This window comes from Elephas maximus, chromosome 10, assembly GCF_024166365.1.
Source record: "Elephas maximus indicus isolate mEleMax1 chromosome 10, mEleMax1 primary haplotype, whole genome shotgun sequence".
NCBI lineage: Eukaryota > Metazoa > Chordata > Mammalia > Proboscidea > Elephantidae > Elephas > Elephas maximus.
This window is the reverse complement of record NC_064828.1, coordinates 28,288,721-28,302,486: the sequence shown is the minus strand read 5'-3', so window position 1 is coordinate 28,302,486 and position 13,766 is coordinate 28,288,721. Positions and strand designations below refer to the sequence as shown.

At 36.4% G+C, this 13,766-nt stretch overlaps 1 protein-coding gene across 1 annotated transcript; it reads left to right on the top strand.

The window, feature by feature from the left end:
- Positions 1–6,410: 6,410 nt before the first annotated feature.
- Positions 6,411–7,349, top strand: LOC126084519 (olfactory receptor 4F3/4F16/4F29-like). The gene has a single exon (XM_049899134.1). The coding sequence runs from the start codon at positions 6,411–6,413 to the stop codon at positions 7,347–7,349; it is 939 nt and encodes a 312-aa protein (XP_049755091.1).
- Positions 7,350–13,766: the final 6,417 nt, after the last annotated feature.

Genomic DNA, 13,766 nt, shown 5'->3' with positions numbered 1-13,766 from the left:
CAATCTGTGAAGCTTTTAATGATTTTATCCATTTGTGGTGTTTATATAGGCTGATGATTCTATAACATTCCTTGGACTCTGGCAGACAGAGCTCTGGCAACATGCTTTTCCATTTCCCACTGTTGCTGATTCCGTAATGTTCTTTGGACTTGGACAAACATGCATTGGCAGCATGCTTGTCTGTTTCCCACTTTTGCCTCTTTGAACATACGCAGAATAAAATCTTTTTTCTCCCTTTACTATAACTTCATGGTTATTTTACCCTAGGACACGGGGCACCCCAAAGGGGCAACAACAAATGAGAGTATGCCTTTTCCCAAAGTCTGATCAACACATGGTATTGTCTTTAAAATATCTTTGTCAATTTGATAGGCAAATAGTATGTCCTTGTTTTACTTGGTGATTTGTTTTAATTTGATGACTAGTGCTAAAATGTAATTTTCAAACCAATGAAATTATGACTCAGGAAAATACAAAGTAAATATGTATAAATTATTTTACTTTATTGATGAGGGAATCAGAAACATTCTATGACTGATTCAAAGACCATTTAAGAAGCTAGGGTATTTATAGGTTATTCAACAACAAAATTTTAGTATAACTGCTGAGGTAGATATAAAACTGGTTAATGCTCAACATAAATATAAATATCTTAATAAAAGTATAGTATAAATATAAACATGAATATCTGTGGTTATCTGGTCCACTGGACAGATATTATGTGCATCTGTATTGGACAAAAATTTGTAAGTTAACAAGTAACTTCACTAAGTCTAGGTCTGTTAGTAATAACTAATATTATTTATATAAATAATATTGCTATAATAATACCTACAATAGTAAATGGTGAGATGAGCTAAGTGCATTCTCCTAGACAATTCTTGGATGGACTTTGTCCTCAGAGGATGTTGAAAGGATGTGTCCATATTTTTTCTTCAAATTTTATATTCATTACGTATTTATTAGCTAGTATTCTTCATTTATGAATTGTCTATTCATCTTTATTTATTGATTTATTTTTGGCCATTTTTTCCCTACTGGTTCTACTATAGTCGAATTATTAGAGTAGAAGAGGGTATTCATCTATAATTATTGATGTATTCTCCATTATGTAAAATGTATTCTATATTACTGATTCATAAAAAAAAAATCTTAGTATGTTTAAAATCCAAGAAAATTATATTTTGGGCCTTATTTTGAATTACATAATATTATTATACTTCTGAATTTTGTGTCCTAGTATTTATGATTTTTTGGTGAATTATATCCTTTGATTTGCTGTACTTTGACAATTCTTTTGGTTGATTTCCTTGGACTTTCTGAACATTGAACATTTCTTTAAATTTCTTTTACCTATTCTCCTTCTTCTGTAATGGTATGAACACTTGCTAGTATGTAAAGTATGACACTAAAAGAGTTGGAGAGATGAAGTAGGCCTTTTTGTCTGTATTAAGGCTAATTGATCTATTGTTTCTCCAGGAAGTAAAGGGACTGTGCCTATATCTCTTCATATCCTCTCTCTGTTTTTGTCTCCATCCCTGTCTCTCTTCCTATCTGTTTTTATTCCAGTTGTTTGCATCCTCTGCTTTGTCCTAAGTCTTTCATATTTATCCATACTTGATGCTCTTAATTGTTGTTTAGAACTTTGAACACGTAAAGGGACATCGTTGACGAAGTTGGCCAAGATTTTAAAGTTCTACATATTTTTTTCCAGGAAGCTTTCCATTTAATACATGAGAAATCATATTTCATTAGGGATTCTCCTGGGTTATATAATAAAATAAGTGTATAAAGCATATAATAAATAAAAAGGTAAATATTTTTTATCAGAAAATTATACACTGCTTTTCTCCCCCCTCACAATCCTATGACAATTCCCTTGGCCTGATGATCTCAGTCTGAGAATCCCAAAACTCTAATGCATCACTGGGTCACAACCTTGTACTGTAGCTAACTGGTTTTCTAGCAGTGTTTCTAATTGTGTTATAGACCTTCTTGTCCTAGGGAGGGTGGGTTGTGGGATGTGGGTAATGCTTTTGCACAGGAGGAAATTTAGTTTGGGGAACTTTTCTGGCTCCCTGACCATGATGCCATCTGAGGTCTTTGGCAGATAAGGTAGGTGGTGGAGGTAAAGAGAGGTGGCGGAGAGAGGTGGAGCAGTTGATGGACTACAGTCTACTATGAGAAGAGCTTCTTTCTCAGGTTCCCATGCCTCCAGAGAGGCAGGATGTAACAAAAGAACAGAAATTGTGCAGAAAGGGAGAGTTGGGACAATTGTATGGATAAAGGCATATGAAAGCAAGTGAACTTGATTTTTAACAGAGATCCAGATTTGAGAATCAAGATGTGAGAGAAAGATATTCACCATGACCTTACAATTCTTTTCCCTGTTTTTAAGGTCTCTTATCCCTTTTCTTTTTTCTATTTTCTCCATAAGCCAGTTCGTTTTGGCTTCACTTGCTATATTGCCAGCGTGTAATCTGGTCAAACATTATCAACATGACCTCTAGCCCCAAGAGATCTCTGCCTCTTTTGTGATATTCCATTCTGCTCATTATACCAAACAAACGTGCTACTAATATTCTAGATATTGAGGTCATGTGCATTTCTGAATGGTGTCAAAAAATACTTCTGCTAGCGTTTTCCCAAGTCCATAGGATTCGCAGTTGAATGGAAAACTTTTAGTTCATCACTTAAGTGTTTATAGATTTCTTCCATCCCACAAATTTTCTACACGTAGTATATTACCTTACTTTCCCACTATTTTTTTTAATTGCTGACCGTACATTATTGAAATTGTCATTTCCAATCCTACTGTCTCCATTTTGTCGCCTTTCATTTCCTCCATACAATCTTATTTCTTTTTCTACTATTTTATGGCAACTGCCTACTTTATTGGTACTAAAGTTGTCTCAGCACTAAATCCATGTCTTTTTCTTAGTCTTTTCCTTTATAATCACTCTCCAGTATATGAAAGTGACACCATTATTTCTTTGACATTTCTTTCTTCCTTTTCCGTTGCAATGCATAGAAGCTGAGCTTTTTTTTTCGTTATATTTTATTTATTTTATTGTTTTCATAGTAGACACTGGGCTTTTCAATATGTAAAAATAGTACTAAAAGTAACAATGATGATGATAAACCAAAAAACTAAACTCACTGCTACCGAGTTGATTTTTACTCACAGAGATCCTATAAGACAAAGTAGAAACAACTGCCCCGTAGGGCTTCCAAGGCTATAAAGCTTCACAGAAGCAGACTGCTACTTCTTTCTCCCACGGAGTGGCTGGTGAGTCCGAACCGCCGACCTTTTGGTTAGCAGCCAAGCCTTGTATTTGTTCTATTTTTGACCATGTATGGCTCCTCTATTAATATCCTTTGATATCTTTACATGTTATCTTTTAAGCAAATCCTTCTTATGACTTCCAATTTTGGATGACTCCCAATTTTCATCTCCAGCCTTGATCTTTTTGTCTGTCATTTATTATGACTTCTTTATCAGTAAATGGCCTCCTGATTTTGCTAAATCTCTTATTGGCACCAAAAGTTTGGTACATTTTGGTTCTTTCCAATTGTAAGCAGTAGCCCCCTTCTCAAATTAGGGGTAATAATCTGAGGGTTTAATCTTGTAGCTATGAAATCTGGGTAGATCAGTTTTGTAAAATGGGAGTAGGATGGAATATTCTTCTGGGTAAAATGCAATTCTTGTTTAAAGTTGGTGTTATAAATAACTGTTTTAGATCATGAAAAAATACCCATAGTTACATGATAGACTTACAATAGTACTAGACTTGGAATTAGAAGACCTGATTTTTGGTTCCTGTCTAACCAGATCTGTGGTTTTGGATAAGTTGCTAACTTCTTTGAGCCTGAGATTCCTCATCTATACATGAAAATTCTACTATCTGACATATCCCCTCTAAAGGGTAAATATTAGGATCGATGATGTGAAAGTATTTCATAAATATGTGCCAGCTTTAAAATTCCGTCATTAAGTACCTCAGAAACATTTATAATCAGGTAAAAGATTATATTTTCTTCTCTTCTTTAAGGAAGAGCATGAAAGGTGACTACTAATTATATCATGAAGCTGGAAGATAGAAGTTGTGTAAAATTTCCCTGCTGTACTGCTTTTGGAACTATTCTCTTTCTCACTCTCTCTGTTTTTCTCTTGCCTTTACGTGCTTTTTTTCTTTTTTGCTACTTTCTATGGTTTCGTGAAGTTACACCAAGGGCCAATATATACCATGAGGTGAGGTTTTCCCTATTTACCAGCTGGAAATTTATAGCAGAATATCAGGCATTTTCTTGTTGGAAGTGGTTGGGAAATGTGTGAAAGCTGTTTTAAGTTTGGAAACATACTTTAGGCAGGCTGTGCTTAATGCAAAAGGATGGTAGAGTAGAAAGACAGGAACTATGGAAAATGATGGCCCTGAAGAAGTGGCGTTACCTCAGAGAAGTGTCATTAACCAGTCGAGAAATCTTTACTGTTTATCTCACTCTGTATTCTAGAAATAAAGGAGCCAGAAGAAATAGTCCTCATCATCCTCAAATTTATATTAGGGAGATAGGATCTATAAAAAAGAAGCCATTGAAGAATGATAATTAGTGGCAAGGGATTTGCTCTAAATAAGGACCAGGATAGTCTCTCAGAATACCTACCCCTCTCCTCTCAGCTTATTGAAATCCTAATAATTTTTCAGAGCTTACATCAAACCTTTTCTCCTCTGTAAAACTTTCTCTGAATTTCCCAGCAGACACTTGTGTCCTTGCAATAACAAACACCTGAACTTCTCCTGCGTTGCTATATATTGTGGTTTCCTTGTTGTGTGGGAAATTATTTAAATTCTAGTTAAATTTTAAGTTTCCTGGCTTGTAGAAGTGAGAGATGTAAGAGATTAATATGAACTGGAGTTACTGGGGAACTCTGTGTGAAGGAAATGGGGTTTTGATTAACCTTTAAAGGATGGGTAGGATTGGAAATGTTCTATAGCACACTGTCCAAACATAACTACTAGCCACTTGTGGCTTTAGAGCACTTGAAAAACGTGACTAGTTTAACTAGTGACTACTACCCAGTAGATCTAGAGTTTGGCTTATCTATTTTCACTTTATTTTTGTTCTAGTATGTAGAATCTGAATCCATTCTGGACTAGGAAATCTAGATTCTTTTTCTATAACTAGTTGTGTGTCCCTCACTGAACCACTACTTTCTCATTTGTTAACAAACAACATGGACTGGGTAATGTCTAGCGCAGTTCGTGGAGTAATACCTTTATGGCAGATTTCACTCATCATGCACAACTGAGGTGTGTGTATGTGTGTGCATACAAGCACACATATTAAAAGGCAAACTTTGGATCCATTTTTTCCTATTGTTGAGTTTCTCTTGTCCTTTCCTTTCAGTTCCAGGTCTGAGGCTTTAGTGCACTCATGTATTTTCATTTTACCAGCCCTTTACTGTTTTTGCTCCAAGTTCTCTCTTTTCTCAACTCACCTCACCTTTCAGCAGCATGCACCAAGGGGATGCAGGTACAGGAGAGGGTCAATGGTTATATGCCAGCTGTGAGGTTCATGTGGTTTTCTTCATCCCCAGCAAACTGCAAGAGTTTGGGGCTCCATGGCTGTGGCCAGGGTTCAGAAACATTAGGGACTGTGAAGAATCTGAGCAGATAAATCAACTGGATTTCCTTTACCTTCTTGCCTTCCCACAACTTTCACACCTTGGCCATGTCCTGCCCGTTAACCATCCTGCTAGATACTTCCCCTTATACCTCCAGGTACCTGTGCAGATACCCTGTGTCCTCAATCCCTATACAACCTTTGCCTTGGTACTATATACTTTTGAGTTACCCCTATGTCCTACATCAAGTTCTATTATACTCACCCCATCCTGTGGACTTTGGGTGAATTGCAAATGTGATTGTGGATAGTGGTGTAAGAATGACTTTAAGAGACATATTATATGCCTGAGATGAAGTTAACAAGAGAAGCATCTAGAATGGCTGAAAAATATTTCATGAGCAATTGAAGAACAGAACCTGTGAGGTCTGAGAAGTGAGGTCATCTCCATCTCTTCTATCTTCTCTCTGTGTTGCATTGTACCACCCTCTCTACCTCTCCCAATCCTTCTCATGCACACTTACTATGTTTTCATATTTGTTCCATTCTCTTGTTTATAGATGAAAGATTGTCCTAGAAGGCTATGCTGAGAGGGATATTGCATGTGGAAGTGACACAACTCCTTTAGGTGACTACAGGTAAAAACTTTTTTAGTGATTACATGACCCTGAGAAGAAACTAAAGGGTTACAAAGTTTGCATAATGTGAGCATTAATGCCTTTCTTATTTTTGTTTCCTCTTCATTTTCTTTTATGTGATAACTTTAGAACACTCTAGCTGATAAATCAATGGATGGAGCAAATCACTCTGTGGTGTCAGAGTTTGTGTTCCTAGGACTCTCCAATTCCTGGGAGATTCAACTTGTCCTCTTTGTGTTCTTCTCCATGTTTTATGTGGCAAGCATGATGGGAAACTCCCTCATTGTCCTTACAGTGACTTCTGACCCTCACTTACACTCCCCCATGTACCTTCTGTTGGCCAATCTCTCCTTCATTGACCTGGGTGTTTCTTCTGTCACTTCCCCCAAGATGATTTACGACCTTTTCAGAAAGTGCAAAGTCATCTCCTTTGGAGGCTGCATTGCTCAGATCTTCTTCATTCACCTCATTGGTGGTGTGGAGATGGTGCTGCTCATAGCCATGGTCTTTGACAGGTATGTGGCTATTTGTAAGCCTCTCCACTATTTTACTACTATGAACCCAAAAATGTGTATTTTGCTCTTGCTTGCTGCATGGATAATTGGTTTGATTCACTCTGTGTTTCAGCTAGTTTTTGTTATAAAATTGCCATTTTGTGGCCCTAATGTGCTGGACAGCTTTTACTGTGATCTCCCTCGATTAATCAGACTTGCCTGCATAGACACCTACAGACTAGAGTTCATGGTCACAGCCAACAGTGGGTTTATATCTCTGGGAACATTCTTCATATTGATCATCTCCTACATTTTTATCCTGATCACTGCTCAAAAACACTCTTCAGGTGGCTCATCCAAGGCTCTCTCCACTTTATCAACTCATATCATGGTGGTGATTTTGTTCTTTCATCCTTGCATTTTTGTTTATACCTGGCCTCATCCCACATCCCACTTAGACAAATTCCTTGCCATTTTTAATGCAGTTCTCACTCCTTTTCTGAATCCAGTCATCTACACATTGAGGAACAAAGAGATGAAGATGGCAATGAGGAGAGTATGCAGTCAGCTTCTTGTTTACAGAAGGATTTCTTAAGAGACAAAAGTATTTTGAAGTTTCCTTACTGTCTTGGAGTAACATTAAATTTACATTATTTCAATACCAGGAGTTTCCAAGTATATTACTAATATTTAGGTGTCCCAGATTAATATAACATTACTCTTTAAAAATCTTAACTGAGAAATTATATTGCTTGTTTACTGTTAACTGAAACATGTGGTGGGGTTAGAAGTATCTCCAGGAGAAGGCCAATTTCTTGTCTCTCAGGAGACATTACTTTGGTGAACTTAACATGGTCAAGGCTTCAAAATTCAAACTCATCAGGGTCACAGAGTGGGTTACATAAGGGATTGTGGATTAAAACTAAAAAAGTTGACATCTGATAGAAATATATAAATGATGACAATTTATTAATTTGTCACACATACACAAAAAAATCTGTCAAGTGATCTGGACTTCCACATAGCCCTAACTCATTCTTTCACTATAGGAAACCTCTGGGGAGTCATGTGATGGTGAGAACATTAACAAGCAGGGGATCTGAGCAAGAGGAGTTAGTTGGATTTTTAAAATATTTAATTATATCAGGGTTTGTTAGCTTAATGCCTGTGTCTCCACACTAGTATATGCCTGCCATCATAACAGGAACAATAGGATCCTTAGGCCAGGTCATGCTTTTGTCTGGGCAGTCCTGGCTGACCACCACAAAATTTACCTTTGACTCTTGTTTGCACCATGTTACACATTCCTCTATCTATCCCGTCTATCTTTTACAGTCTTAAAGGCACATTCTTTATTTATGTATGTAATTTAAGTTCTTCATTCAGCTGATGTAAGACGATTACTATTGCATTTGATGATTTCAGCCATCATAAGCTAATTCTTACTCAGGGAGGTGTTTTGTATATGACTATATTCCGTTCTATAAGAATGAGGGATTTGGATAAAGATCAAGAGACTTACAAATTATAGCTCATATCCATTTCAACATAGAGCAACCAAGGACTACTCTCGGATAAAACTTTATAATATATTTTAACCAATTTATCATTATTTATATTGTCTTATAAGTGATCCTTATTTTACGATGTACTTTATCTCACTTGACAATTTATTTGCTTTTTCTCTTGCTTTCCTTTGCCTTTATATCATTATTTATTTATTTACTGAATCCTCTGTAGGATAGTTGGAAAACTTGTACATATATAATTTACATGTATATATAGTATATATTAATATATATACTATAAAAAATATATGTACATGTAAATTATATATATAGTATATATTAATATATGTACTGTATATATAATTTACATGTATATATAGTATATATATATTAATAAAAAAATATATATATACTATATATACATGTAAATTATATATATATAGTATATATTAATATATACTATATATACATGTAAATTATATATAGTATATATTAATATATTATACATGTAAATTACATAAAAAATTATATATAGTATTTTATACTATATATACATGTAAATTATATATAGTATATATTAATATATTATACATGTAAATTACATAAAAAATTATATATAGTATTTTATACTATATATACATGTAAATTATATATGTACAAGTTTTCCAGTATAAAATAATACATTAATAAATATTATAGTATACGATTATGTATAATTTTTCTTTTACTAGCTAAATCTTACACTAAAACCCAAACCCACTGCTGTCGAGTCGATTCCAACTCATAGCGACCCTATAGGACAGAGTAGAACTGCCCCATAGAGTTTCCAAGGATTGCCTGGTGGATTCGAACTGCTGACCCCTTGGTTAGCAGCCCTAGCACTTAACCACTATGCCATCAGGGTTTCCACCTTACACTAAGCCTCCCTGTAATTTGTTTTGAAAAAGTAATATTTGGAAATTTCACTAGATTTTTTCTTCCATTAATTAAGTAATGTTCAATAGGTCCTAGCAGGGATTCCCAAATTTCTTCTTGTTTATGTGTGTCCATTTAGAGAAATGCCTACTCCCTTGGTTTTTTTTTTTTCCTGATTTTCCCTCAGGTCTACATCTATGACAAGATGGAATCCTATAACACATAAAGACTGAGGATTTTCTTTATCATTTAATGCAGTACTTTGTCAAAGGCCATTCTTTTCAGTCTAAAGCAATCAGCACTTTTAGTGGATATCTACTCCATTGTCTGTCCAAATGATAGCAATCTCTTCCTTCTGGTAAATGTACCTTTCTCTTGCACTAACCGTGTGGTACAATTGGAAGAAGAAATCCTATAGATCCTACGTCCCTGATCACTATTGATTGGTCAAAGGTTGGGTATCTGAATAGGTCATAATGGCATATCTGCTGACCACAGTTGACTGGTAGAGAAATGAGCCCTCAATAAGATGGACCGATTTGAGCTTCTCCCTAGGATGTGTGAACTTGAAAAGAGAAAGCAAATCTCAGTCCTTTTTGAATCTGTGCAGTATAGAAACTATTGGCATTCATATTTCCTGCTGTCAAGAATCTAATATAAGATAAAAAAGAAAGAGATTAAGGGAAAAAAAAAAGTCAAAGAATTTACAGACAAAGCTTCGTGGTATTGAAGCTGTTGGTACCAGCTGTCTTGGACATTCACCTTTATTCTTGTCCTCCACATAGTTTGGTTACTAACTGAGCTGATAGATGAGCTAATAATTTCATTGTCTTGCTTGAGCTTGTTTAAGTTGTGGTTCTTCCCCTTGCAACTAAAAGGTTATTTATTAATATATCTCAGATCTTAAGGTGACTGTATTTTAAGTTACATCTGATATGAAATTTTCTATTGTTTTCTTATTTCTTTAAGAAAGTATAGCTTTTTATTCTAATAAAAAGAATACATGTTAATTATATAAAATTTATTTTAAATGGAAATCAGCTATAAAATCTCTATATGGAGGTAATTATTGGTAGTATTGTTAGATTTATTTCTAGTGTTTTTAGAATGCCTAAATAGAAATATATATGTACAAAATCGGGATTTTATGTTCTCTACATTTTTGTTCTGATTTTTCGTTGCATATTATATTCTTAGAATTCTCTCATGATATTAAATAATTTTTATGGCAATATAATTTTGAATTCATGAGTAAAATTATTAAATGACTATCATACTTGTTTTTGCTGTTCTGTTATAGTTGGATATTTAGATTTTCTTCAGTTTTTTACTCTTCCTTAAAAATCCTTGCATATTCACCTTTATCTGCATTTCAGGTTACTTCTTTTATGGACTGATATAATTGGAATTAGTAGGGTATAAAAACATTGTTGTTAGGTGCCATGGAGTCAGCTCCGACCATAGCAACCCTGTGTATAACAGAATGAAATACTGCCCAGTACTGCACCATCCTCACAATTGTTGTTATGATTAAGTCCATTGTTGCACCCACTGTGTCAGTCTATCTCATTGAGGGTTTTCCTCTTTTTCACTGACCCTCTACTTTGCCAAGCATGATGTCTTTCTCTAGGGACCCATTCCTCCTGAAAACATGTCCAAAGTATGTGAGGCGTAGTCTCACCATCCTTGCTTCTAAGGAGCATTCTGGTTGTACTTCTTCCAAGACAGATTTGTTTGTTCTTTTGGTAGTCCATGGTATATTCAATATTCTTCTCCAACACCACAATTCAAAGGCATCAATTCTTCTTTGGTCTTCCTTATTCATCATCCAGCTTTAACATGCATAGTTGGCAATTGAAAACACCATGGCTTGGGTCAGATGCACCTTAGTCTTCAAGGTGAAATCTTTGCTTTTCAACACTTTATAGAGGTCTTTTGCAGCCTCTTTGCCCAATGTAATGTGTCTTTTAGTTTCTTGACTGCTGCTTCCATGGGTGTTGATTGTGGATCCAAGTGAAATGAAATCCTTGAGAACTTCAGCCTTTTCCTCATTTACCATGACGTTGCTTACTGATACAATTGTGAGGATTTTTGTTTTCTTTATGTTGAGATGGAATCCATATTGAAGGGTGTGTTCTTTGATTTTCATCAGTAAGTTCTTCAAGTTCTCTTCACTTTCAGTGAGCAAGGTTGTGTCATCTGCATAACGCAGGTTGTTAACGAGTCTTCCTCCAATCCTGATGCCCGGTTCTTCTTCATATAGTCCAGCTTCTTGGATTATTTTCTCAGCATACAGATTGTATAGGTATGGTGAAAGGATCCAACCCTGACACACACCTTCCCTGACTTTAAACCACACAGTATCCCATTGTTCTATTCAAATGACTCCCTCATGATCTATGTACAGGTTCCACATGAGCACAGTTAAGTGTTCTGGAATTCCATTCTTCGCAACATTATCCGTAAGTTGTTATGATCCACACAGTTGAATGCCTTTGCATAGTCAACAAAATGCAGGTAGACATCTTTCGGGTATTTTTTGCTTCAGCCAGGATCCATCTGGCATCAACAATGATATCCCTGTTTTCACATCCTCTTCTGAATCCGGCTTGAATTTCTGGCAGTTCCCTGTTGATATATTGCTCCAGCCACTTTCGAATGCTCTTCAACAAGATTTTACTTGCATGTGATATTAATGATATTGTTCAATAATTTCCACATTTGGTGGGATCACCTTTCTTGGGAATAGGCATAAATATAAATCTCTTCCAGTCAGTTGGCCAGGTAGCTGACTTCCAAATTTCTTGGCATAGGCAAGTGAGCACTTCCAGTGCTGCATGCATTTGTTGAAACATCTCAATTGGTATTCCTTCAATTCCTAGAGCCTTGTTTCTTGCCAGTGCCTTCAGTGCAGCTTGTACTTCTTCCTTCAGTACCACAGGTTCCTACTTATATGGTACCTACCTCCTGAAGTGGTTGAGCATTGACCAATTCTTTTTGGTATAGTGACTCTGTGTCTTCCTTCCATCTTCTTTTGATGCTTCCTGTGTCATCCAATATTTTCCCCATAGAATCCTTCAATATTGAAACTTGAGCCTTGAATTTTTTCTTCAGTTCTTTCAGCTTGAGAAATGCAGAATGTTTTCTTCCCTCTTGGTTTTCTATCTCCAGGTCTTTGCAACTGTCATTGTAATACTTTGTCTTCTGGAGCCACCCGATGAAATCTTCTGTTCAGCTATTTTGCTTCATTTTTTCCATTTGCTTTAGGTACTCGATGTTCAAGCACAAGTTTCAAAGTCTCTTCTGACATCCATTTTGGTCTTTTCTTTCTTTCCTGTCTTTTTAGTGACCTCTTGCATTTTCATGTATGATGTCCTTGATGTCATTCTACAACTGGTCTGGTCTTTGGTCATTAGTGTTCAATGCATCAAATCTATGCTACAGATGGTCTCTAAATTTAGGTGGGATATACTCAAGGTCGTACTTTGTCTCTTGTCTTAGTCATCTACTGCTGCTATAACAGAAATTCCAAAAATGGATGGCTTTTATAAAGTGAAATTTAATTCCTTACAGTAGAGTAGGCTAAAGTCCAAATTCAGGGCATCAGCTGTAGGTGAAGACATTCCCCCTCTGTAGGCCTTCTCATCAATATTCCCCCAGACTAAGAGCTTCTTCATGCAGGGACCCTGGGTCCAAAGGATGCACTCTGCTCCCAGTGCTCCTTCCTTGGTGGTATGAGGTCCCCACTCTCTGCTAGCTTCCCTTTCCTTTTATCTCTGGAGAGATAAAAGGAGGTTCAGACCACCCTAGGGAAATTCCCTTTACATTAGATCAGGGATGTGACCTGGTAAGGGTGTTACAATCCCACCCTAATCCTCTTTAACATAAAGTTACAATCACAAAATGGAGGATAACCACAGAATACTGGGAATAATGGCCTAACCAAGTTAATACACATATTTTTGGGGGGACATAACTTAATCCATGATATTCCACCCTTTGGCCCCCCCAAAATCACATTCTTGCAACATGCAAAACATATTCACCCCATCATATGATAGCAAAATTCTTAACCTCAAGCCAAAATCCAAAAATTCCCCTTCATCTGTGAAATTTAGAAAACAAGTCATCTCCTTCCAAGGGTACAATGGCAGAACAGGCACAAACTAGACATATCCATTACAAATGAGAGAAACTGGAGGAAAAGAAGGGATAACAGGCACCATGCAAGTTAGCAGAACACATTACATTAGCATTCAAGGCTTTGAAAACAATCCTCTGTTCTCTGAGGCAATTTACAGAACGGCCCTGCTCTCCAGACTCAAGGTATTGGCCACACTCTCCAGATTCTGAGTAGAGGCCCCTTGGCCCTGGGCTTCAGCTCCACCTTCCAGGCCCACTGGGACAGCAACTCTGCCCTCTCACCTTTAGGCAAGCCATTCTCCATCTGTGTGGCACCTCCACCCTCAGAAACACTAGAAGCCATGGCTACACCCTTTGAAACCCCTGGGGTCATGGCCATAGCTTTTGAGATTGAGGCAGCTCAGCTTCTTGTGTTCCTTGTCTCTTTAACTTCTCTTTCCTGGTTT